We start from the raw sequence: 27,967 nt of genomic DNA, 5'->3' as shown, positions 1-27,967 counted from the left end.
CTATTAAGTTGGCAAAGTTTTGGGGTTTTTTTAAGTTAAGAAGAACTCAACTAACTTATTTATAGAACTGAATCCAGTTGAAACCTCACATCTTCATGTGATTGATAGGATTTGCCACAAATTCTATTCATTGTTCTAATGCAATGGAATATCTAATCCTTAATTTTTGAACAGTTACTTAGATGCCGAGATTTTTCTTAATTACTAATATTATTAAAGGTGATGTAATAATTGTCTTTAATGTTTCCATTTGTTGTCTGAGCAAGATTTTGGCCTGACTATGAGAAATAGCACAATAAATCCAAATTACAACTGCAGATTTTTCTCTAAGTCTTCTACTGTAATTACACTTGGTTGCATTTGAAATGACATTATATAATTCCTTAGGAAATGGCTGCATGTTCCAAGCCAAGTACAGTAATTCTGAGTGGCTTTTGAAGCCTCACATTTAAAAAAAATATTTTTAAGATTTTATTTATTTTTTATAGTTTTTTTAAAAGATTTATTTATTTATTTAAAAGAGAGAGCATGTGTGAGTGGGATGGGGGGAGGGGGAAGGCAGAGGGAGAGATGCTGATTCCCCGCTAAGCACAGAGCCAACTTGGGGCTCAATCCCACAACCCCGAGATCATGAGCTGAACTGAAGTCAAGAGTTGGACGCTTAACCAACTGAGCTATCCTGGTGCCCCTAAAAGATTTTATTTTTAAGTAATCTCTACAACCAACATGGGGCTTGAACACACAACCCTGAGAGCAAGAGTCGCATGCTCTACCAGCTGAGCCAGCCAGGCATCTGAGGCCTCACATTTATAGCAGTTGCTATTTTAGAATTAGAATTGTGTATGTGTATGTATCTATATATACAGATATGCAGATATATAATATAAATATATGCATATAATACACATAATGTGGAGATATCCTTTTAGGCCAAAGTACAGTAACTCTGCAAGGAAGGTCCTAGCACTGAAGGTTATAGAAAACTGCTTCCAGCCCTTGCACATATCTGATAAACTTGGAAACTCTCTAAAGGACCCTCTCTAATTAACTGTAATTTGCAACCATTTATATTTCTTTTTCACATGCTACCTTTAAATTAAGTCTAATAAAGTATAACATGTAGTATAATTTAGTTGGAAGGTAGAGCCCCACAGGGTGTCATAGTATTTGCTATCTAACTGACTCAGTTCAAATTTTTTTTTTTTTTAAAGATTTTATTTATTTATTTGACAGAGAGACACAGCGAGAGCAGGATCACAAGCAGGGGGAGAGGGAGAAACAGGCTTCCCGCGGAGCAGGGAGCCCGATGCGGGACTTGATCCCAGGACCCCAGGATCATGACCTGAGCCGAAGGCAGACGCTTAACGACTGAGCCACCCAGGCACCCCAAAATATTATTGAAAGTATTACAGGAGAACTCCATTAATATTGGCTTACCTAAAATGAAGCTTGGTGTTGCATGATCAGAAATCACCTTGAATATTATGTATCTATTTCCTTTAATAAAAAGTAAGAATATGGGCACCTAGGTGGCTCAGTTGGTTAAGCCACTGCCTTCAGCTCAGGTCATGATCCTGGAGTCCCCGGATCGAGTCCCGCATCGGGCTCCCTGCTCGGCGGGGAGTCTGCTTCTCCCTCTGACCCTCCCCCCTCTCATATGCTCTCTCTCTCTCTCATTCTCTCTCTCATAAATAAATAAAATCTTTAAAAAAAAAAAGTAAGAATATTAAGAATTTGAGCATTTTTAATTTTTCTCTTCTACCTATAAATTTTTTTCTTTGCTTCAGCTTTTGGACATAAGTTAAAGTCGAGGTGAGAATGTTGAAAACAGTCTACATGGATTCTAGGTTCCTGTTCCACACTTAAATCGGTCCTGACAGGAGGTTAACTGGCATTTGAAAGTTTATTGTTGTTTTTTTTTTTTATAAATTACTGATATTTTAGCCTCAGTCTTACCCACAAAACTAGCATGATTATATTGGTTATGAGTAATTTTTCCCCTGGTAACTAATCTGTGAAGAACAAAAGTCTGATCTTTTTTTTTTCTTTCTAAACATGACATCTGGCCTTAGGAAGACAAAGTGAATTCACCATCTTGAACATTCTGTTGGAATCAGAATTTGAGGAGGGAGACCTCTGATAAGGAACATGGTTGCCATTTAAGGAGGAGCAGTTTATTTTAGAGATTTTATGGACTGTGTTCCCATCACCTGTGTTAACAGAGTATTGGTCTCCTCCCATAATATGATTCTTACTCCTTCCCAGAATGTAGAAGCCGACAATCCTCTGTTACTTGCCACTCTATGAAACCAAACTCTTCGGTATCATCAACTGTGACTCCGGAAAATGGCACAACTAATGGATACAAATCAGGATTCATTCAGACAGGTATGGGATATTTTCTTTTGGAATTTCAAGCAGCAAATGTATATTTAGTGACACATTTAAAACTTACTGTGGACTGGTTTGAATAGAAATATTTTAAAACAGAGGTATTACCTGCGTCACTATTAGAGTAAGAAATTTAGCTCAGGCACAGGGCCTGTCTCTAGAAGAGTCTGACAGTGGGCAATAGGTAGAAATCCAGACATGAGGAGGGTCTGTGTCATAGCTATCAGGTGGCATATACTGGGGACATAACTCATGAAGACTAGAGTTCCAGGGTAGGGCTCTAAACTAAGCCCACAGAACATTACAGGGAATGTTGCCCCAACTAGGATACTAAGTAAGGTCCCAAGGTAGGACTAAGGATCACAACGGAAGAATCCAGGATTGAGTTTCTAGTGGTTCAAGATAGAGGCTTGGTTACAAATAACCAGATAAAATTTTAGTCTGAAACTAGGTTACAGTATTAGAGTAGCATCAGCAAAATGGCCACTCTGATACTGAGCAGATAAGTTGCTAGTCTAAGGCTTCTAAAAATTCCTCCAGTGTAAGGACTGCACTGGTCCACGCCCTGAGGGCAGGATAAGGCTCCAGGTGGGACTGGATGTTTCCAGGTGGCTGAAGGGCTGGAGGGGCTGTAACTGAAAAGATCACTGCAGATAGTATTTGAGAAAATTATTTAGAACCAGTCTAGGTTATATCTTAGGCAAGAAGGAAAGTATTTTAAAAGAATTTGTGAATTGTTTTTCAGTTCACTTGGTTTTTTGTAAAGTGCCCATTTTACTTATCTGATATGCACACTTCACAGTGTATGTGCTTTGCCAGTGTCCTCTTAACCGCAAGTTAAAAAAGGCTGTCTTCATTTATTTCACTACTTAACATTCCTCTTTCAGATTCATGTAAAATTCTGATGAGCTGATAAACTGTTTCTATTTATTTTCAAGAAATAAGTAGTTATTAGAAGATGTTAGCAACCATAGCTATGATAAAAAAGGCTAACTTTATCTGGGGCTCTTCTTGCTGTGTCTGCACTCAGCTAAGTCTACTTCATCCGGGATTTTAAAAGTCTGATTTTTAAATTGTCTGAGAGATTTAGATAGAGGCTCTTATCTAAGAGGAAAGAGCATATCTCTTTAAAATGAGAGAACATCGTGTTACTAGGTATTCAAGAAAAAAAAAGTTGGCACTTGGCTCATGGCATTGAAACATTAATTAGCATTCATTACAGTTACATTTCATTACAATAATGATAAACCTATATGTCTCTCCTAGAATATTAGTTTAATAATTTGGGTGATTTCATTGTATATTTTCTTCCATTAGACCTTGGGGCTAGGGAAATGTGATTTTAAAACTACATAAAAAGTGAATATTTACTTTATTACAAAACATATGAAGCATTTACTGTGTTCTAAAACCCTTGTCAGATGCTGGAAGGCAGGGTTCCAACATTTGACCAATGGCTCCAATGATTTAAAAACCACTCGTACAGGGGATAAAAGCACAATGAAACATGTTACTTTTCCTAAAAGGGACAGTTAGATATATAAATAACCAGCTATACCTGAAAATAATGAAAATATATTAAAATGTTAATAAGCAGTAATGCAGTTTTAATTATATTAGAAAATATATTTTGAAAACAGTATTGCTCTGAAATAGAGGAAATCAAGATTCAGGCTTTAGCAAAGCCTCCATCAATTGCCATGGAAAGACACAGACAAAGCACTGACTGACTCACAGTGAACGCAGGTGGCCAAGATTTATGTCCATATTCTTGTGTATCCCTTGTAGAGGTGAAAGTGGTTATTTGAATATGAAATTAGCTATTAACAATTTTTAAGTGCTGGTGCCTGGGTGACCCAGTCGGTTAGGCATCTGCCTTCGGCTCAGGTCATGATCCCAGGGTTCTGGAATCAAGTCCCTCATCGGGCTCCCTGCTCAGCGGGGAGTCTGCTTCTCCCTCTCCCCCTCCCTCCCTGCTCGTGCACACACTCTCTTTCTCTCTCAAAAATGAATAAATAAAGTCTTAAAAAAAAAAGAGACAGGGATACCTGGGTTGCTCAGTCGGTTAAGTGTCTGCCTTCAGCTCTGGTCATGATCCCAGGGTTCTGGGATCGAGCTCCACATCGGGCTCCTTGCTTGGTGGGGAGCCTGCTTCTCCCTCTCCCTCTGCCTGCCGCTCCCCCTGCTTGTGCTCTCTCTCTCTCTGTCAAATAAATAAATAAAATCTTTTTTTAAAAGACAATTTTAAGTGCAATCCATAGAATTTAATAGAAGAAAGTACCCTTTTTAATGGAAATTTATTTTATTTTTTATTATGTTCAGTTAGCCAACAATAGTACATCATTAGTTTTTGATGTAGTGTTCAACGATTCATTATTTGCCTGTTACACCCAGTGCTCATGACAACACAGGTGATGGGTATTAAGGAAGGCACGTGTTGTGAAGAAAGTACCTTTAAAGTGAGGCTTTGTATCTAAAACTTTTCTCTTGATGAATTATCTTTATGAGTCTTCAACAATAATTTCTTTCTTCCTACACATGTTGAAAGAATAGGCTTTAAGAATTTCATGTTAGTGTTACAAAATCATTGCAAACATTAGAGTATGCAGCATCTCCGTAGCTGATAGAGATTCATCCTTCTGTAGGAGATTGTCTTCTTAATCAGCGATCACTGACTTCCTGTAATCAACATTTCTTAGCCTGAAATGTAGGTAGGCATGTTGCATAGTATTTGAAGAAGGGATTAATTTACTATTTACACATCTTTGTCTTGAATGCTACCTGCCAAGGTCTGGATTTTCTGTTCTGGCTGGCTCACCGCTTTTCCCTTGCATATTGTTTTCAACATATTTATGTCATTGATAATTCAAATTTTAGTCAACAGTCCCAGTAAAATAGTTTATCATTTTGACTAAAGGTGGCTATATAGTTACCTACCATGCACACATACCACATAACAAACACACATGTATGTACATGTATTGTGTTTGATCAGGACAAGAATTCAAGAATCGATGAAAAAATCTTTGCCTAACCAAAGATCTTGAGTTTCTCTTTCCTGTTTTCTTCTGAAAGTTTTATTGTTTTATCTCTTACATTAAAGCCTATGAGCCATTTTGAGTTAATTTCTGTGTATGGTGTGAGGTGACCATCTAAGTTCATCGTTTTTTGCATGTGGATATCCAGTTGTTCCTGCACCATCTTTGAACTGACTATCTTTTTGTCAGTGAATTGTATTTGTCAAAAATCAGTTGACTATAGGAACACCTGGGTGGCTCAGTCAGTTAAGTGTCCGACTCCTGGTCTCAGCTTAGGTCATGATCTAAGCTGTGGGATCGAGCACTGCGTCCGACTCTGTGTTCAGTGCAGAGTCTGCTTCAGATTCTTTCTCCCCTTCTCTCCCTCTCTCTCACTCACTCTCTCTCAAATAAATAAATAAAATCTTTGAAAAAATCAATTGATTATAAATATAAGGATTTATTTCTGGAAAAATGGATAAAATGGACCTCATTAAAATTCAGGATTTTTACAGTTAAAAAGACAACATCAAGAAAATGAAAAGACAAGTAACAGAATGGGAAAAATTGTGTGAAATACATATTTAATGAAGAATTTGTATCCAGAATTTACAAAGAACTCTTACAACCCAGTAATAAGATGACAATACAGTCAAAATATGGGCAAAGGATTTGGAATAGACACTTCTTTAAAGAATATGTACAAATGGCTAATAAGCACATGAACAGATGTTCAACATCATTAGTCATTAGGGAAATGCAAATCAAAACCAAAATGAGATACCACTTCACACCTGCTAGAATGACTATAATCAAAAAGACAGATGGCAGTAAGTCTGTGGATGTGGAGAAATTGGAACCCTCGTACATTGCTGGTAGGAACATAGAATGTGGCAGCCACTTTAGAATACAGTTCGGCAGATTCTCAAAAGTTAAATATAAACTACTATGTAACCCTGCTGTTCCACCTGAATATCTAAAAAGTGAAGACACGTCATCACAAAAAGTTGCATGCAAATGTTCTTAGCAGCATTATTGGTCATAGTTGAAATTTGGAAACAACCAAATGTCAGTCAGCTCATGAATGGATAGACAAAAATGTGATGTATCCATATAATGGAATACCATTCAGCAATAATAAAGAACAAACTACTGACACATGCTAAATCATGGATGAACCTCAAAATCACTATGCTAAGTGAAAGAAACCAGACAAAAGAGACCTTACACTGTATGATTTTGCTTATATGGAATATCCAGAAAAGGCAAACTATAGACACAGGAAATAGATTAGTGGTTGCCTAGACCAGGGGGTGGGAATAGAAATTAACTGAAAATGGAAATTTGGGTTCTTATGGGGGGGGATGAAAATGTTCTAAAACTGATTTATCATGGGGGTTGCACCACTTGGTAAGTTGCTAAAAATCATTGACGTATACATTTGAGATGGGTAAATGTTACAATTTGTAAAATATACCTAAATAAAGGTATGGGAAGAAAGATTAAATAGAGAAAGAAGAAACCCTTTGGTTTCTATTCTATTTCTATTTCTTATTCAGTGCAATACTCTAATTTATTGACTCTTTACTGTGAAATGGTAAACAGCACATGGTTTGGAGTCAAAGTTCTGGTATTCAAATATTACATCTGAATATATTCATTGATACTTAGGATAAATCACTTCTGTGCCTTGGTTTCCTCATTCAATAAACCAAAAAAAACACCTATTTTGCAACTAAGGATTAACTCAGCCTTGCTACCATACTTCTATTTGTGTGACATTCCTCCCAATTATAATTGTTAACTGTCTGTATTTCTCTTATATGCTAGAAGCTCTTTGTTCATTTGTTTATCCCTGTACCACCTAGTACCTGGCAAATACCTGAAAATAAACATTATTTGTATTCCATTTTTATTCAAATTTAAAGTTAGCATTTGGGGGATTATTAATTTACTGGTGTGTACAATTTTTCCAAATGAAGATGATATGCTCATCTACCATTAGGAGGAAACATGTTTTTATGCCCTAGCCTATTTGGCAGGATAGAGATGTACTACCTAAGTTCTGCCTTTATTACTAATAGGATAATTTTTAAGAACACTATCAGGCAGGGCCACTTTATGAGCCCTGGGCACATTTGCCTACCCTTTCTCCCTAGAAAAGTACTTAAAAATATGTTTTATGACTGTGTTGATATAAAAATGAATATTTAGTATTATATGTTAAAATACTTTCTTCACCCAAAAGTTCATTGTTTTCTTTTGATTTTAAAATAAATTAAAATATTTTCTTGAGCCCCTAAAAATATTATAGACCCAAGGCATTGTGCCTTCTGTGCCTAAGGGGGAAATTGGACCTATTATTGGAGACAGTATTGTCCATGAAATGGGCTTTTCATTTCTGTGAGCCATGGTAGGTCTAAAGGAGCATAAGCCCTATCTTAATCTTGTGTATTAAAGAACCAAAAACAATATGAAAGGACTTGCCCTATAATGCATCAAGCTCATGAACCTTTACTAATAAAAACAGAGTGGACCTGGCACAGGAGTAGACACAGAGCTGCAGAACAGAGTAGAAATTCCAAAAAGCAGATTCACATAACATATGGGTATTTCATCCTTAATAGAGATGACTTGTAGATCAGTGGACATTTTCTTTCAATAAATGGTGCTCAGAAATCGGATATCCTATGTGGAAAAAAAAAAACAAAACTGGACCCCTATTTCACAATCTACACAAAATCAGTTCCAGGTAGTTGGAAGATCTAAATGTGAAAGGCAAAACTATCAAACTTTTAGAAGATATTGTAGAATATCTTAGATATTGTAGATATCTTAAAGGTAGTGACAAAAAGTACTGTACATAAAGGAAAAGACTATTTCACTACACTAAAATTATACCTTCTGATTATTAAAAGGCACTATGAAGAGAGTGAAAAATCAAGTCATAAACTAGGAGAAGCCGTGTAACACATAAAACTGACAAAGAATGAGTAGGAAGAGCATATTAAGAATGCCTATGAAAAAGAATGCCTTTTTCAATAAGAAAAAGACACATTAACAGAAAAAATGAGCAAGGACTTTGCAAGAGACAAAATACAAGGGGCCAAAAATTACATGGAAAGATGATTAACCACTTCGGTAAATAGGGAAATTACTTTAAAAATACAATGAGATACCGTTAAACACACACCAAATTGACAATAAGCTGAAGTATAACAGTAGTAAATCTTGGCAAAGTTTTCAAGCAACAAGAACACTGCTGATAGTAGGAGTGTTAATTGATGCCACCACTTAGCAGGTCATTTGCAACACATAGCCAAATAGAAAATGTGCATATCCTATGCTTCAGCTATTCTACCCCATAAACTTACACGTGTGTACCAAGAGATACATACAAGACTGTTCATAGCAGTGTTCTTCACAATTGGCTCAAAGTGGACACAACTCAATGTTCATCAACAATAGAATGGATAAGTAAGTTGTGATACATTTATATAATGAAATATCGTTGGGGTGCCTGGGTGGCTCAGTCGTTAAGCGTCTGCCTTCAGCTCAGGTCTTGATCCCAGGGTCCTGGGATTGAGCCCCGCGTCAGGCTCCCTGCTCAGCGAAAAGCCTGCTTCTCCCTCTCCCCCTGCTTGTGTTCCCTCTCTCGGCTGTGTCTCTCTCTGTCAAATAAATGAATAAAATCTTAAAAAAAAAAAAAAGAAAAATATCGTTTGGCAACGGGAACGAACAGTACCTACATACAGCACAATAGAGGAATCTTAGAAACATCATGTTGAGCAAAAAAGCCATTTACAAAAGAACTCATCCATTATGATTTCATTTTTATTATGTTCAAAACCAGGCAAAACTAAATTATTTTAGGAATATGGGGGCTCCTGTGTGGCTCAGTTGGTGTCTGCCTTCGGCTCCAGTCATGATCCCAGGACTCATGATCCCAGGGTTCTGGGATCGAGCCCCACGTCGGGTTCCCTGCTCAGGGGGAGCCTGCTTCTCCATCTCCTCCCTGCTTGTGCTTTCTTTTGATATCTCTGTCACTATCTCTCTCTTTCAAATAAATAAATTTTAAAAATCTTTAAAAAAAAAATACATACATAGCCCAGTGTTTACTTCTGAGGGAAGGGAGAGTGAAGGGATGGAGAAGAACACAAAGGAGGGTACTGGCTGCTGGGAGTATTTCATTTTGTCATTTTCCTTGACTTGGATGGTGGTTGGTTGCATAGGTATTTGCTTTGTAATTATTCCTTAAACAATACATAAATATTTCACATAGTCTTTTTTGTATTTTGATCTCAATAGGGAAAAAAGGTGGATTTATCCACTCAGACTACACACATGTAATGTATGCAGTCCTCACACTTTGAGAGTAGGTGGTACAGGCCAGGGATACTATGGTGTAATAAATAATAGTATCTTCATTCTTTTGAGTTTTTATGTTTCCTGCTGTGGTGAGTTACTGCTATAGTGGTAGAGCTAGAGTGTGGAGCCTCACAGCTGACTTTGGTCTCCAGGAGGGGAGGAGGCAGAACTAACCCTAATAAAAATCTCTACATGCTCAATCTTTTTTCCTTGCCTGCAAACTCTTTGCCTCCTTTCCTTTGCTTTCTAAGAGTTCAGAGCTCTCATGCTGCCATCATAATACTTCATGATGCCTGCCTTGCTCACATAGTTTTCTTATTTTGTCTCCATTCCCCTCCTTTCTCTCCCAGTAAAACTTCTTTGTCCCTGGTGACAGCCATTTAGAAAGCAGTTTCTATTAGAATGTATCATCTAACTGTCCCTAAAATGTAGCTATGTTTGTCCCTTTCCCCTTTAGATTTGTCTTTCTTTAGCTGTTGAACTTCCTTGAGTTCAGTATAATCAAAAGTTCCTCTGGCAGGTTTTTCTAAACTTAGTTCCTTGTAAATATTCAAGTTAATGCTTTGCCGAAACAAAGTCTGCTTTTTCCAAATGTGGTGGGAACACTGGCCAGCAGATTTGCCTACTACCAATCAGACATAGAGAATGTAGGCTCTGTCTTGGGCAGGGGTTGTGGCTTTGCCGCCTTCTCCAAATTCTGTCCCCAGAGCCTAGCATAGTACCTGGCCTGCTGAAAAGGCTCAATAAACATTTGATGAATGAATGCAGGGGAGGGAGGGAAAAGAAAACCAGTGATTATACCCTTCCAAGGCAGGGCCACAAATGTTTGTGAGACCTCTCTTCCTCCCCTACAGAAAAAAAAAAAGCCACTATTTAGCAGGTATAAGGAATATGGCCCACTTTGTAGAAATGAAGAAACTAAGTAATAAAAATGAAAAGTAATTTTCACTAATTATGTTAGCCACAACATTTCATTTTAAGTGATAATATCCTTGCCAACAAGGATATGTTAAGACTGACACTCTCAGCCAGGCTGGTAGAGGTGAACAGTGGCACAATCTTTCAAGAAACTATTTGGTAATATGTAACAAGAACATTAAAACTATATCCTTTACTCTAGTAATCTCACTTTAGGTGATTAGCCAAGAAAATAACCTAAAAGGAAAGTCAAGATAGTCACTGAAGTTATTCTTTATATTAACTAAAAAAGGAGAAGTTACCTTAGTAGAGAAACAACTGAATAAATCATAGCATGCTTGCATGACAAAGATGTTAAAAAAAGATAATTATGGCACTATGCAGCCATATAGAATGTAATCATATTAAGTAAAAAACGTAAGGAGGTGCCTGGGTGGCTCAGTCAGTTAAGTGACTGCCTTCGGCTCAGGTGACGATCTCCAGGTCCTGAAATTGAGCCCCGCATCGGGTTCCCTCCTCAGCAGGGAGTCTGCTTCTCTCTTTCTCTCTCTCCCTCTGCTCTTCCTCCCTGCTTGTTCTCTCTCTCTCTCAAGGAAATAAATAAAATCTTTAAAAAAGTAATATTAAAGTGTATTTTTGTTATATCATGTTCAAAGTATGATGCAGATAAAACATAGAAGGGTATATACTGACAGAAAAAAAAAACCCATGGTTTGTAGAAGTGAGGTTTTTAGCATGTTTGTTTCTATTTTTCAATTTTTTATGTTGTATTTTTCATAAACATTTAAAAATTCTCAGGATTAAGCCAAATTTATAGCTCAGTAGAAAATATCTGCTTTTCCTGATCTCTCTTCAGCGTTCTATGCATGTGTAGGAAAAAGGGCCAGTACTTAGCATAGTCAAGTCCAAGATACAGCTAGAAGGCAACAGAACCAGAATTTGAACTTTCTCTTCTCACTACTGACAATTTTATTGGTCAATTACTGAGTACTAGGATCAGGAATATAAAGATGATACTGATCTCTATGTAGAATTCTGTAAAATGTTCATGTCTCAGATTTTAAGGGCAGAAGGTGCAGGAAAAGAAGAGGGGGAGAACCTAGGTTGAAAAATCAATAGCAGACCAACTTAACATTTGCTTCTGGCCAAAATGAGTAAAAAGGGACTGAATTTGCCCTCCTACCTGAAATAACTAAGAAAAACAAAGAAACAAAAATACATGAAAAATGACTTTTAAGAAACTTTATGTCAGACAACAAAAAAACAGTGATGCCTGAGAGATGGGAAACAAATAATGTGAGTCTTTCCATCACCTCAGCTCAGTGCTTTGAGTTTCCAGACCATTCCAGACAAGGAAGGGGAACTGTGGGAGAGTACCCCGTAGAAGGAACTCTCCCTGAGAGTACAGGGACACCAAAATAGACAGAGTTCATAGGACCAAGGACCAGAAAAGAGAGAGCTGAACAGACAGAATGTGCAGAGAGTCCCCTCAAATGTTGAACACAGCACTGACTGATGCATACATGTAAGAAAACTACTCAAGGCTGGTAAAAAGTACCGTCCAACAGGATGAGAGGAAACAGTGCTCAGCATTCTCACAGGACCAGGAACAGGGACTGTTCCCACCAGCTAGAGGAAAACCTGATAGTTCATCAGGCACTGGATAGAGTATTTAGGAAGGTCTTATCTCAGTAAGGGAGAATACTTCGTTCTAGACTGAATACTGCTCCAGACCTGCCTAAAAATACCAAAAAATAAAACACCAAAGGATCAAATGGTTTTCAAGTAATTTAACTGTGTTCCAGGACCAAGCTCAAGAATATTTATAGGAATACAAAAAATAATCCGACATCCAACAAGAGAACATTAATAATGCCTGACATCCAAGCAGAGATTACCAGGCATGCAAAGAGGCAAGAAAACACAGCTAATACTGAGGAGACTAATTAACCAAACCAACCAAGAACTGACACAGATGTTAGAATTAGCAGAGAAGGACATCAAAACAGTTATTATGACTATATCTATATGTTCAAAAAGTTAAGGAGACATGTAAGATATAAAAAGGATCCAGGGACACCTGGCTGGCTCAGTTGGAAGAACATGCAACTCTTGATCTTGGGATTGTGAGTTTGAGCCCCACATTTGGTGTAGAGATTATTTAAAAATAAATAAGTAATAAAAAAATAAAAATAGGATCAATGAAAAAAAAAGATCCAAATCAAACTTCTAGAGATGAAAAGTACAGTGTTTGTAATGAAAAATACACTGATTGGGATTAACAATTGATCAGTCATTGCAGAAGAAAAGATTAGTAGCTTGAAGGCATAATAATAGAAACTACAATGAAGCATGGGAAGGAAAAAAATAAAAAGAGCCTCAGTGAGCTGTGGGACAACTACAGCCAACCTAATATACTGATAAGTGGAGTGCCTGAAGAGGTGGGGGTGTGGGAGACAAAAAAATATTTGAAGAAATAATGGCCCAAACTTTCCAAACTTGATGAAAATTATAAACCTACTGCTTCTCCCTCTCCCACTCCCCCTGCTTGTGTTCCCTCTCTTGCCGTCTCTCTCTCTCTGTCAAACAAATAATTAAAATCTTTAAAATAAAAAAAAAGCGGGACGCCTGGGTGGCTCAGTCGGTTAAGCGTCTGCCTTCGGCTCAGGTCATGATCACAGGGTCCTGGGATCGAGTCCCGCATCGGGCTCCCTGCTCCGCGGGGAGCCTGCTTCCCGCTCTGCCTCTGTCTCTCTCTCTGTCTCTCATGAATAAATAAATAAAATCTTTAAAAAAAAATAAAAAATAAAAAATAAAAATAAAAATTAAAAAAAAGCTTGAGTGGCTAATATATACAATATAGTGATCCAACAGGTGTATACATTATGCTATGTTCACCACAAGTGTAGCTACCATTTGTCCTAATACATTGCTATTATAGTATTATTGACTATATTCTTTATGCTGTACCTTTTATTCCCATGACTTATTCATTCCATAACTAGAAGCCTCCTCTTCACCCAGTTTGCCCAGCCCTCCATCACCTCCTCTGGCAACCATCAGTCTGTTTCCTGTATTTATAGGTCTGATTCTACTTTGTTTACTCATTTGTTTTTGTTGTTGTTTTTCAGATTCCACTTATGAGTGAAATCATATAGTATTTGTCTTTGTCAGTCAGTCTTATTTCACTTAGCATAATACCCTCTAGGTCCATCCACGTTGTCTTAAATGGCATGATATCATTGGTTTTATGGCTGCATAATATTCCATTGTGTATTCACACACACACACACACACACACTACATCTTCCTTATCCATTCATCTATGGATGGACACTTGGGTTGCTTCCGTATCTTGGCTATTGTAAATAAACCTGCAGTAAACAGAGGGGTACATATATCTTTTAAAATTAGTGTTTTTATTTTCTTTGAGAAAATACCCAGTAGTGGAATTACTGGCTCATATGGTATTTCTAATTTTAATTTTTTGAAGAACCTTCATACTGTTTTCCACAGTGGCTGCACCAATTTACATTCCTACCAACAGTGAATGTGAGGGTTTCTTTTTTTGCACATCCTCACCAACACTTGTCTTTTTTATTTTAGCCATGCTGACAGGTCTAGTTGTGGTTTTGATTTGCATTTCCCTGGTGATTAGTGATGTTGAACATCTTTTCATGTGTCTGTTGGCCATCTGTATGTTTTCTCTGGAAAAATGTCTATTTGGGTACTCTGTCCATTTTTTAAATTGGATTGTTTGTTTTTTTGGTGTTGAGTTGTATGAGTTCTTTATATATTTTGGAGATTAGCCCCTTATTGGATATATTATTTGCAAATATCTTCTCCTATTTAGTAGATTGTCCTTTTGTTTTGTTGATGGTTTCCTTTGCTGTGCAAAAGCTCATAAAACAAGTCTTAATACATTTGAAAGGATTCAAATAATACAAAGTATGTTCTTTACCTAAAATGTAATTATATTAGAAATCAATAACTGGATGGGTTAGCCTGTGATGGGTATGAAAGAGGGCACGTACTGCATGGAGCACTGGGTGTTATACGCAAACAATGAATCATGGAACACTACATCAAAAACTAATGATGTAATGTATGGTGATTAACATAATAAAAAAATATGAAAAAAAAAGAAATCAATAACTGAAAGATCTCTGGAAAATCTCCAAATATTTGGAAACTAAATAATACACTTCTAAATAATCCATGGATCAAAAGAGAAACCGGAAAGGAAAATAGCAATATTTTGAACTGAATGGAAATGCAAAAGCAAATAAAATTTTGGGGATTCCATTAAAGCAGTATTTTGAGGGAAATTTATAGCACTAAAACCTACTTTAGAAAACAAGAAGGATCTTGGGGGCACCTGGGTGGCTCAGTCAGTTAAACGCCTGCCTTCGGCTCAGGTCATGATCCTGGGGTCCTGGGATCCAGCCCTGCCTCAGGCTCAGCAGGGAGTCTGCTTCTTCCTCTCCCTTTGACCCTCCCCGCTCCTCGTGCTTTTGCTCACTCTGTGTCTTTCTCAAATGAATAAATAAAAAATCTTTAAGAAAAAAAAAAAAAGAAGAAAGATCTTGAATCAATGAGCTCAGCTTCCACCTTAAGAAACTAGGAAAAAGAAAATTAACACCAAAGTAATCAGAAGAAGGGAAATAATAAAGATCAAAGTGGCAATCAGTGAAATTAAAAAAAAACAAACAGAAAAACAATAGAAAAAAATTAACAAAACTAGAAACTAGTTCTTTGAAAAAGTCAATAAAATTGATAAACCTCTATCCACACTATTAGAAAAAAAAAGAGAAAATCCAAATTACTAGTATTAGGACTGAGAGAGGTGACATCATTATCTATTTGAATGATATTAAAAGGATATTAAAAGGATAATAAGAGAATGTGAGGAACATTTTATACCAAAAAATTTGTGAGCTTAGACAAATTACAAAAACTTAAATAAGAAATAGATAACCGGGGCACCTGGGCGGCTTAGTTGGTTAAGAGTCCAACTCTTGGTTTTGGCTCAGGTCATGATCTCTTGGGGCTGTCAGATGGAGCCCCACCTCAGGCTTCGTGCTCAGTGGGGAGTCTGCTTGAGATTTTCTCCCTCTGCCCTGCTCCCCGCTCTCAAATAAATAAATAAATCTTAAAAATGTATATATATAACCTAAATAGTGCTATGTCTTTTAAATACATTAAAAATGTGGTTAATATCTTCAGTGGTAGATTCCACCAAACATTTAAGCAAGAAATAGTGCTAATTCTACATGAACTCGTCCAAATAATAGAAGAGAATGGACTACTTTCCTAACTCATTCTAGTTGGCATTGCTTTGATGCCAAAATCAAAGACGTTATAAGAAAAGTTCAAGCCAATGTCCTCATGAAATAAATAAAAAAAAATTTCTTTTGAGACAGAGAGGGAGAGGGAAAGGGAGAGCGAGAATCTTAAAAATGCTCCACGCCCAGCGCAGAGCTTAACATGGGGCTCAATCTTATGACTCTTAGAGCATGACCTGAGCCAAAATCAAGAGCCTGATGCTTAACCTATCCATGCAGGCACCCCATAAACAAAAAAATTTCTAAATAGAATTTTAGTATATTAAATCCAATAATATGTTAAAAGGATAATACATCATGACTAAGTGGAGTTTATCCCAGGAATGCTTGGTTGGTTTAACATTTGAATATCAATGTTTCCTATGTTAACAAACTAAAAAATAAAACCATATAATTATCTCAGTAGATGCAGGAAAAAAACATTGACAAAATCCAATATTTATTCCTGATACTCTTAACAAATTAGAAAAAAAAAGGGAATTTCCTCAGCCTGATAATGAACATCTACAAAAACCCCACAGCGAGCCTACCTAAGATCAGAACAAGACAGGTGTGTCTGCTCTTACCACTTCTATCCAATTGTGCTGCAGATTCTAGCAGTGTAGTCAGGCAAGAAAAAGAATTAAAGGCCTCCAGATTGGAAAGGAAGACATAAAACTGTCTTTATTTATAGACCACAGGTGATCTATGTAGTAAATTCAGTGAAATCTACAAAAAAGCTATTAGAACTAATAAGTAAGCTTAGCAACATTCAGGATATAAGATCAATATACAAATATCAATTATATTTCTATATGGCAACAACAAGCTATCAGAAATTAAAAATTTTAAAATAACAGTACCATTTATAATACATATAAACATATAATATTACATGTAATAAAAATACGAAATATTTAGGGATAAATCTGATGGAAGGTGTGAAAAAACTATAGCCTGAAAACTAGAATATAATGCTGAGAGGAAGTAAAGAAGACCTAAATAAATTGGAGAGCTATCTCTTGTTCATGGGTTGAAAAACTAACATTATTAAGATGTCAGTTCTCTTGGGCGCTGAGTGGCTCAGTTAGTTAAGCGACTGCCTTCGGCTCAGGTCATGATCCCGGAGTCCCGGGATCGAGTGCCGCATTGGGCTCCAGTCTTGGCAGGGAATCTGCTTCTCCCTCTGACCCTACCCTGTCTTGTGCTCTCTCTCTCAAATAAATAAATATAATCTAAAAAAAAAAAAAAAAAAAAAGATGTCAGTTCTCTCCAAATTGACCTGTAGATTCAACACAATCCAAACCAAAACTCCAGAGGCTTTTTTTGGATAGAAGTTGACAAGCTAATTCTAAAATTCATATGGAAATGCAAATGACTTAAAATAGCCAAAACAACTCTGAAGAAGAAGAATAAAATTGGAAACTAACACTACCTGATTTGAAGAATGATTTTAAAGCTGCAGTAATCAAAACAACATGGTACTGGTGTAAAGACATACAGATACATCAGTTGAACAGAATAGAAAGTCTAGAAATAAATTCACATGCATATATGTACATTTAACAAAGGCGCAAAGGCAGTGCAGTAAAGAAAGGATAACCTTCTCAACAAATAGTGCTGGAACAATTGGATATCCATATGCATAAACATGAACTTCAATCTACATCTCACACCACATGAAAAAATAACTCAAGTGGATCATAGACTTAACTGTAAAACTACAAAATAGGGGCGCCTAGGTGGCTCAGTCGTTGGGCGTCTGCCTTCTGCTCAGGTCATGATCCCAGGGTCCTGGGATCCAGCCCCACGTCAGGCTCTCTGCTCATCGGGGAGCCTCTTCCTCTCCCTCTGATCCTTCTCCCCGCTTGTGCTCTCTCTCTGTCTCATATAAATAAATAAAATCTTTAAAAATAAATAAATAAAATCACTGTGTAATCTAATACTGAAGTAAATGCTCACTTTGTACAATTAAGTACTTCTGATGCCAGTTGTCAGTAGACACATAACTATTTTCTATATTTTTAAAACACTTATTACACTGCTTTGAAACATTTACATTTTAGAAAATATACATGCATACATAAATATGCACTGTATTCGTATATACACAGTGAAGTTTCTCTTTCCATTCCCCCTCGTTTCTACATGCCCCCACCAAACAGGTGATCACTGTCACTGGTTTCTCATGTGTCTTTCTAAATTTTCTTTATATCTATTCAAGCAGGCACAAGCGTGGATTCTTATTTTTATACATTTTTTTTTACTCCAAAGGCAGCATTTTATACATACTCTTCTGCACTTCGCTTTTTCATATAGTTATCTCTTAGAAATCTTGCCAAATCAATAAAGAGCTTCCTCATTATGTTTTACTGTTGTATACTGTCACACTGTGTGCATGTGCCATAATTTATTTACCCTATGCCCTATTGATGGGCATTTATATTGTTTTTAAACAATGCAACAATGAATAACCTCCACGTGTATTATTTCTCACATGTACATAAATACCCAGGAATTTCTGGATCAAACATGTCTTCATTTATAATTCCTATAAATGCTGTAAATTACTCTTCATAGAATTCTACCAGAAGATGTGTGTCAGTTTGTATTTCCACAGAGGCGTCACTAACAAAGTTTATTTTTGAACTTTTGGATTTTGTCAATCTGACGGGTGAAAAATAATATCTGAGTGTAGTTTTAATCTGCATTTTCCTTGTTGACATTGAGCATCTTTGCATTTGTTTAAAAACTATTTGCATCGTGTTTCTATGAACTCTTAAGTTCCTTTACCTTGACTTAAGAGTTCTGCTGGAATCAGAGCCCAAAGGAAGGATTTGGGCGTGCGTAGTTTATTTGGGATGTGAGCTCTGCAAGCAGGAATAAGCCAAAAAAGAGTGTGTTTTAACCAGGAGGACTTGAATCTACCAGGTTCGCTAAGAAGCATGCAGAATGCCTCCCAGAATTATCCTTCCAAAGAATGGAAAGCTAGGACATTTATTCTTAGTCCTCCATTAGTTGACGGCTGCCCCAGAGTTGTTACACTTCCTCACACTTCTGGACCACACACAGGGCTAAGAGCTTGATGGCCTTGAAGAAGGTCCTGAGATAAAAAGCTCGAAGAAGCTAGATATGAGCTTGAAGTAAGATGCTGCCCCTAGGAATCTGACCTTACACAAAACCGTCCACCATAGCTCCTGCTGAAATCAAAGATGGGCCAAAGAAGTGGTATGGGGCAACAAAGGATCTCCAACAGTAATCTTTTCTCTTAGTGACTTCTGTTGACAGGAACATAGTGTAATAGTGAGTTATAAATATTATCCCTGGTTTATAATTTTTCTTTTAGTGTTTTTAAAATAACAGCTTTATTGAGATATAATTCACATATCTTACAATCTACCCATTAAAAGTGTACAATTAATGTTTTTTAGTATACTCACAGAATTGTGCAACCATCACCCCATAAACTTCAGAACATTCACATCACTCCAAGAGAAACTGTGTATCCATTATCAGTCACTGTCAATTTCAGCCCTCTGCTCCCAGCCCCTGGGAACTACAAATATACTTTCTATTTCTATGAATTTGTCTATTCTGGCATTTCATATAAGTGGAATCATACAACATATGGCCTTTTGTGACTAGTCTCTTTTATTTGGCATATTGTTTTCAAGGTTCATCCATGTTGTAGTATATAGCAGTACTTCATTCCTTTTTACTGCTGAACAGAATCCCACTTTATGCATATACCACATTTTATTTATCCATTTATCAGTTTATAGACATTTGGGTTGTTTCCACTTTGGGGCTATTTGGAATAATGCTGCTGTGAACATTTGTGTATAGATTTTTGTGTGGAAATATGTTTTCACTTATTTCTCATTTCATACCTATGAGTGGAATTGCTGGGTCATATGATAACTATATATATCCATTTGAGGAACTATTTTCCCAAGTGACTGTACCATTTTACATCCCTACCAGCAATGTGTGAGGGTTCAAATTTCTCCATATCCTCACCAACACTCTTCGTTGTCTGTCTTTTTTTTAAATTTTAGACATTCTAGTGGGCATTAAGTAATATCTCATTGTGGTTTTGATTTGTATTTCTCCAATGGCTAATGATGAGCATTTTTTCATGTGCTTATTGGTCATTTGTACATCTTCTTTGAAGAAATGTCTATAGAAATCATTTGCCCATTTTTCAGTTGCGTTATTTATCTTTCTATTTTGAGTTGTAAGGGTTCTTTATATGTACTGGATAAAAGTCCTTTATCAAATATATGAGTTGCAAATATTTTTCCCACTCTATGGGTTGCTATACCTTTACACGGCCCTTCCTCTGTGTGCGCACTTCCCTGGTTTCTCTTCCTCTTCTTCTTCTTTTTTTTTTTTTAATATTTTATTTATTTATTTGTCAGAGAGATAGAGAGCACAAGCAGGGGGAGTGGCAGGCAGAGGGAGAGGGAGAAGCAGGCTCCCCGCTGAGCAGGGAGCCCGATGTGGGACTCGATTCCAGGACCCTGAGATCATGACCTGAGCCGAAGGCAGTCGCTTAACCGACTGAGCCACCCAGGCGCCCTCTCTTCCTCTTCTTATGAGAACACCAGTCAGGGGCACCTGGGTGGCTCAGTCGGTTAAGCATCTATCTTCAACTCAGGTCATGATGTTAGGGTCTTGGGATCGAGTCCCATGTCAGGCTCTCTGCTCAGTGGGGAGTCTGTTTCTCCCTCTCACTCTCCTTCTGTTCTCTCTCTCTTGCAAATGAATAAGTAAAAATCTTAAAAAAAAAAAAAACACCAGTCAGATTAACACCCCACACTTATGACCTCATTTAACCTTAATTACCTCTTTAAAGACCCTATCTCCAAATACTGTCACATTCTAAGGTACTAGGCATTAGGGCTTAAAAATAGTTTTGCCAAGCTGGGGTGGGGTGGTGGGGAATGGACACAATTCAGTCCATAATAATGGCATACAGTTGTTCACAGTATTCCTTCATAACTTTTTTTAGAAGTAAAGTTGCCAGTGATGCCTTCTTGTTCATTTTTTATTTTAGTAATTTGCATCTTTTCTCTTTTTTTCTTGGGCAGTCTAGCTAAAAGTTTAATTTCATTAATCTACTCAAAGAACAAACTTGGTTTTGTTGATTGTTGCTATTGTTTCTGTATTCCCTATTCATTCATTTCTGCTGTAGTCTTTATTATTTCCTTTCTTCTGCTTATTTTGGATTTAGTTTGCTCTTTTTCTAGTTTTTTAAGGTAGAGTTTAATTATTTATTTGAGATCTTTCTTCTGTTTTCATATAGGCACTTACAGCCATAAATTTCCCTCTGAACACTTTAACAGTATCTCATAAGTTTCCATACATTGTGTTTTCATTTTCATTTATCTTAAAGTGATATCTAATTTCCCTTGTGATTTCTTCTTTGACCTATTGGTTATATAGGAGTGTGTTGTTTAATTTCCACATATTTGTGAATTTTTCAAATTTCCTTTTGTTGTTGATTGCTTATTTAAACCCATTGAGGTCAGAGAACGTAATTTGTAAGATTTCATTTCTTTTAAGTTTATTGAGGCTTGTTTTATCATCTAACAGATTGTCTATCCTAGAGAATATTCCCTGTGCACTTGAGAAGATTGTATTCTGCTTTTGTTAGAAGAATGTTTTATTGATATCAGTAAGTCTAGTTGATTTATAATGTTTTAAGTCTTTTGTTTCCTTGTTGATCCATCTCCCTAGTTTCTCTATTCATTATTGAAAGTGGAGTATTATAGTCTCCACCTATTACTATTGAATTGCCTATTTCTCCCTTCAATTCTTCAGTCTTTGCTTCATGAATCTGGGGTTCTGTTGTTAGGTGCATATATGTTTTTAATTGTTATGTCTTCCTGGTGGATTGGCTCTTTTATCAATATAAAATATCCTTCTTTTCTCTAGTAATAATTTTTGTCTTAAAGTCTATATTTTCTGATATGGCCACTTCAGTTGTGTTCTAGCTACTGTTTGCTTGGTTATAGTGTGTTTTGTCATACAGGTTTCTTAAATTTTTGTGTAGTTGAATATATAAAACTTTTTCTCATGGCTTCTGTGTTTTGAACAGTAGTTTGACCTTTTCCATTTTAAAGTGATAATTAACTCTTCTGTGTTGTTTCCTATTATTTCTATATCTTCAGTTTTTAAGTGTGTATCTTTAGTCCATTTGACTTTGTTTGGTATTTAGTGTAAGATGTGGGTCCATCTTAATTTTTTTCTTATATATCAAATTGCCTCAATACAATTTATTGAATGGCTCATCTTCATTGCTGCTTTGAGCTGCTACCTTTATCTTATACTAAATTCTCTTGTGTATTTGCATCTATTTCTTACTGTCTTTTTTATTCTATTATTCTGTTTGTCTACTAATGCACTTATTGACTGAAGTTTTATAGTAAGTCTTATATCATCATACTAGACTCCTCTCATTTCTCTTATTTTTCAGAATGTTTCCAGCTATCCTGGTGTGTTTATTTTTTTATATCAACATCACATCAATTTGCCTACTTTACACATTGTAATAATTTTAATAGTAATTCTAATAACATCTATACCTGTTGGTATTTTCCTAGGATCACATTAAATTTATAAGTTAACTTAGATTGATTTCATCTTTTTGACATCAAATGTTCCTGCTCAGAAACATGGTATGTCTTGACATTTGTTCAGTTCTATTTTCATGATCTTCAGAAGTATATTTTTAATTTTTAGAAATCTTTAATATGAAAAGTTAAAATACATATAAAAATAGATTAACAATCAACAAAACTAAAAGGCAGCTATGGAATGGGAGAAGATATTTGCAAATGACATATCTGATAAAGGGTTAGTATCCAAAATATGTGAAGAATTTATAAAACTCAATACCCAGAAATCGAATAATCCAATTAAAAAATGGGCAGAAGACACGAATAGACATTTTCCCAAAGAAGACATGCAGATGGCCAATAGACACATGAAAAGATGCTCAATATCACCAATCATCAGGGAAATGAAAATCAAAAGTACAGTGAGATATCACCTCACACCTGTCAGAATGGCCAAAACCAACAACACAAGAAACAACAGCTATTGGCAAGAATGTGAAGAAAGGGGAACCCTAGTGCACTGTTAGTGGGAATGCAAACGGAAGCAGCCACTGTGGAAATGGAGGTTCCTCAAAAAGTTAAAAATTAAAGTGCCTTATGACCCAGCAATTGCACCACTAGTTATTTACCCAAAGAATACAAAAATACTAATACAAAGGGATACATTCACCTCAGTATTTATAGCAGCATTATCTACAATAACTAAATTATGGAAATAGCCCAAATGTCCATCAACTGATGAATAGGTAAAGAAAATGTGGGGGTATGTATATACACACACACACACACACACACAATATATATATATATACACATACACACACACAATGGAATATTACTCAGCCATAAAAAAGAATGAAATCTTGCCATTTGCAGCAACTTGGATGGAGCTAGAGTTATTATGTTAAGCAAAATAAGTCAGAGAAAGACAAATACCATATGATTTCACTCATGTGGAATTTAAGAAACAAAACAAGCAAAGGGAAAAAAAGAGAGAGAGAGGCAAACCAAGATACAGACTTGTAACTATAGAAAACCAGCTGATGGTTACCAGAAGGGAGGTGGGCGCGGGGATGGTTAAATAGGTGATAGGGATTAATGAGTGGACATGTTGTGATGAGTGCTGGATATTGTATGGAATTGTTGAATCACTATATTGTACACCTGAAACTAATATTACACTGTATGTTAACTGAAATTTAAATAACTTAAAAAAAATAGAGAGACTAATATAATGAACGAACACCATGGACCTATCATCCAGCTTCAGAATTATGAGCACATGGCCAATATTATTTAATCTTACTTTCTCTCTCCTTCTTTCCCTCAATATGTTAAAACAAATCCCACATTATATTAAGAAGTATTGTAAAGTTTTTGGCATACAGTTGTGTATATTTCTTATTAAGCTTATTCCTAGACATTTTATCTAACTATTGATTGTTGCTTATATATATGAAGATTGATTTCTGTACATTAACTTTGTTTCTTTTCATTATTTTAAGACTATTGGTCCCTGCTAATTTGAATTCAGTGATTTGAAAAAATAAGGTGAATCATCACCCTTCACAATTTATCAACTACATTTTACCTATATGTTTACCTGGACTATTAGAAATATGCTAAAATTATAGGTATAAACTACTGTAGTAAGTTACTAGCCTTGTTCCAAACAATACGATTATGGCCTGAAACATAATGACCAACAGCAAACTCACCTGGGATTCGTATCCTGTAAGATATGACATGAAAAACTGTCTTCCAGTTTCCTGCAACATTGTAATGTTGTATGAGCTGTTGCTGGCCTCTGTTCTTCCTGTAGACTTAAAATCACTCCCTAGTGGTAAAGTCTCCCCCTCAGAGAGGCACATTAACTCTTCTGAGCCAGTAGGGGACCATTTCAATTTTTTAGGTCTTATGAATAGCATTGATTAGAGGATCAGGAATCATACTGTGGTATGAATACTTGTTTTTTTAAAGGTTTTATTTACTTACTTGAGAGAAAGAGTGAGAGAGAGAGAGCGTGCATGAGTGGTGGGGGGGGGCAGAGAGAGAGGGAGAAGCAGGATCCCCGCTGAGCAGGGAGCCCAACGTGCGGCTCAACCCCAGGACCCTGAAATCATAACCTGAGCAGTAGGCAGAGGCTTAACTGGCAGAGCTATCCAGGCACCCCTGAATACTTATTTTTTAGGTAATTCCTAATGTAGTACCATCAGTATCCTGCTCTTTAGAGCATTTTTTCTTTCCAAACTCTCAGGGAGTTTTAACGGTCCCTTTTGACACTTGCTGGTATTACTTGATTAAGCTGTTCTGGAAGAGTGAAATCAGGAATTGGGGGTCTATACTCATTTTGGAAAACTCTAGTTGGCTTTAGTGTTTATGTTCCCCATAGCCCGTGTCTGAAATGGCATGTGGTTTTTCTGGGCTGAATTATTTTCTGAATCCAAATAGGAACCAAATAGGATTCCAAATAGGAATAGGTACTTAGACTAGTACCCAGCACATAACAAAAACCTGAATGTAGAGAAACTGACTTCCTTAAAATAGGTCAAAGATAAAACTGAAATTTTACAATCTGCTTTCTCTCACCTCATTCTTACTGAATTAACTTCCTTCCTGCATATAAAATAGTTTCTAATTTGAACAACCTCTTTCATTTTCAAGATTCACCAATTCTCAGTCCAGCTAATTCTGCAATCAATTTAAGTGGAGCTCAGGACCTGACCCGGAATAAGAATGTTGTGAAGCCACTGGCTTTATCTTTGCAGGCTGTAGGGAAGACTTTTGCTGCAGGTGATGTTTTCCTCACTTTATATTTCTTTGATAAATATGGTCTATAATAATACGTAGTGTATTATAAATACGTAGTGTACTTATAAAAAACTTGTGTGAAATCTCATTGACAAGTTGGTAGAATTTGTCAGTTCTACAGTTAGGCATCATAATTTATCCTGACCACTTTTATTCTTATTCTCTTCCGACAGTTCTTGCAGGATTTACCTTCTGGTTAGATTATAGATTTGAACAAATGGAATCCAAGTTTTTACAGTATTAAAAAAGTTAATAAAATTATGGATCCTGGCAGTAACCAGCATGGTTGCTAAAACCATCAGATGAAGGGCTGATGGACAACTTTATTTTTTTTTAAGATTTTATTTATTTGACAGAGAGAAGACGAGAGAGAGAGGGAGAGAGAGCACAAGCAGGGGAGCTGCAGAGGGAGAGGGAGAAGCAGGCTGTCCGCTGAGTAGGGAGCCCGATGTGGGACTCCAGCCCAGAACCCTGGAATCATGACCTGAGCCGAAGTCAGACACTTAACCGACTGACCACCCAGGCACCCCAATGATGGACAACTTTATAATTTGAGAATTAGGTTAACAACTCTTGAACCCACTGATTGATCTTAACTTGACAAGAAGAGAGAGAGCCGGGGCACCTGGGTGGCTCAGTCAGTAAGCATCTGCCTTTGGCTCAGGTCATGATCCCAGGGTCCTGGGATCGAGCCCCGCATTGGACTCCCTGCTCGGCAGGAAGCCTGCTTCTCCCTCTCCCACTCCCCCTGCTTGTGTTCCCTCTCTCGCTGTCAAATGAATAAATAAAATCTTAAAAAAAAAAAAAGAAGAAGAAGAAGAAGAGAGAAAGCCAGTTATTGTGTGTCTGCTGATGGAAGAATATGACAGTATTTATGAGATACTCTTGCCCCAAAACCCAAACCTAAATCTGAGCAAGCCTCTGTATCTAACAATTAGTATGTAGGAAATAGAGGGGATGTTAAATGACGCCATAGATAGCCAATCAGCAAAACTCAGAAAATGAAAAATTCTGCCAGATTTTCAGGAAATTAATTGGAAGAAAGAAAAAGAAGGGAAATCCTATAGATTAAACTAGGTTCCAGGAGGGAAAAAAAGGATGCAACTGATACTATACAGAGTCTGGAAAACTTCTCAGCAAAAATGACATCATCCTAAATCTCGTTGCAGTATGACCTTGATTCAAACAAATTATTTTTAAAATTTGTGAGACAGTCCATGAAATGCGAACACTAACTGAAAATTTTTATTATATTAATAAATGTGAGCTTTTAAAAAGTGGGTTTAAGGGACATAAAAACTAAATTCAATGTGTAGATCCTTTTTGAACCCCAATTTGACGAAGTCCACTGTAAAAAACCATTTCTGAGCTAACCGGGGGGAAATTTGAACACTAATGGGATATTTGGCATTAAGAAATTATTAATCACTGTCAATTTTAAGTATAATAACGATATTATAGTTATGTTTTTAGGAGCTCTTTTAGAAACTCATACAGAAATATTTATGAATGAAAGAATATAAATAAGTTCGCTTCAAAATAATCTAGAGCAGTATGTGAGTATGTTGTGTGAGGAGGAAGAGAGACAAAGTATCTTAATCTATATTTATCTAAAGCAAGATTGGCCATGTGTTGATAAATGTTGAGGCTGGGTGGTAGGTATGTAGTTTATTATATTATTCTCTCTACTTTTGTATATATTTGAAAATTTCTAAGATACAAAGTTAAAAAAAAAAATGTTCTCTTTCTTCCACCCACCATCTCCAAAGACATCACTGAAAATGATTCTAAAAGATCTCTTGGGATCCTAGAAAATTATTTTTAGGTGACATTTCATTTTAAAAAGGGTGCTATTCTGATGGTTGTAGTCTATTTTACACCATGGGGCTGTCGTGTCAGTGAGATGTCTTTGAATCCTGGAGGGTGAGGTTGATGGTATGGTTGCAGCATCAAGGAATACAGTGTGCTGCCCAGCCCCTGTTCTGAGTGTTTCTCTCGTGTGTTACAGATGCTGCTAATGGAAACAGTAGCCATGGTGGGAAGAGCAGTGCATCCAGCTCCACTCCAGTCCGCCCAGGGAATTACTCTTCGTCACCAAGACCTAGCTATGCATCCGGAGACCAAGGTACAATATCCATCTTAGAGTTTTGAAATAATGCACCTTAATTGTGGAAGAAGTGCTATGGAGTTTGGAATGATGAATTATCTGACAGTGCACTCCTAATTTTTCCTTAGCTTCTCATCCAAGGTTTTGAAGGTTTATGATTGGTGTGAACAATAATGGTTAAATATCTTAGTGATTTACAAGGATGAGCCTAGCTAGAAAATAATGTTGAAACAAATGTATAAGGAAGTGTCTTGAAAAACCATGAGCTTTGCTGACCAGAGTACAGCGATCAAGGTTCCTCCTTATTGCGTGACCCTGAGCAAATCTGAGCCTTCCTTTCGCCAGATACAAAATGGGTATAACAATATACTTATCCTACAACTTCACAGTGTTGTTGATGGAATTAAA

At 36.6% G+C, this 27,967-nt stretch overlaps 1 protein-coding gene across 1 annotated transcript in view; it reads left to right on the top strand.

Annotated features, from left to right (window-relative positions):
• The window catches only part of GREB1L (GREB1 like retinoic acid receptor coactivator), a 130,209-nt gene that overhangs the window by 16,791 nt on the left and 85,451 nt on the right, over positions 1–27,967 (top strand). Inside the window, exons 5-6 of the mRNA XM_021686242.1 lie at positions 2,266–2,388; positions 27,461–27,577. Of these exons, the coding sequence (XP_021541917.1) occupies positions 2,266–2,388; positions 27,461–27,577 (240 nt within the window). The remainder of the gene's footprint in view (positions 1–2,265; positions 2,389–27,460; positions 27,578–27,967) is intronic.

This window comes from Neomonachus schauinslandi, chromosome 14 (genome assembly GCF_002201575.2).
Source record: "Neomonachus schauinslandi chromosome 14, ASM220157v2, whole genome shotgun sequence".
Classification (NCBI taxonomy): domain Eukaryota; kingdom Metazoa; phylum Chordata; class Mammalia; order Carnivora; family Phocidae; genus Neomonachus; species Neomonachus schauinslandi.
The sequence above is the reverse complement of the archived record's forward strand: the minus strand, read 5'-3'. Positions and strand labels throughout refer to the sequence as shown.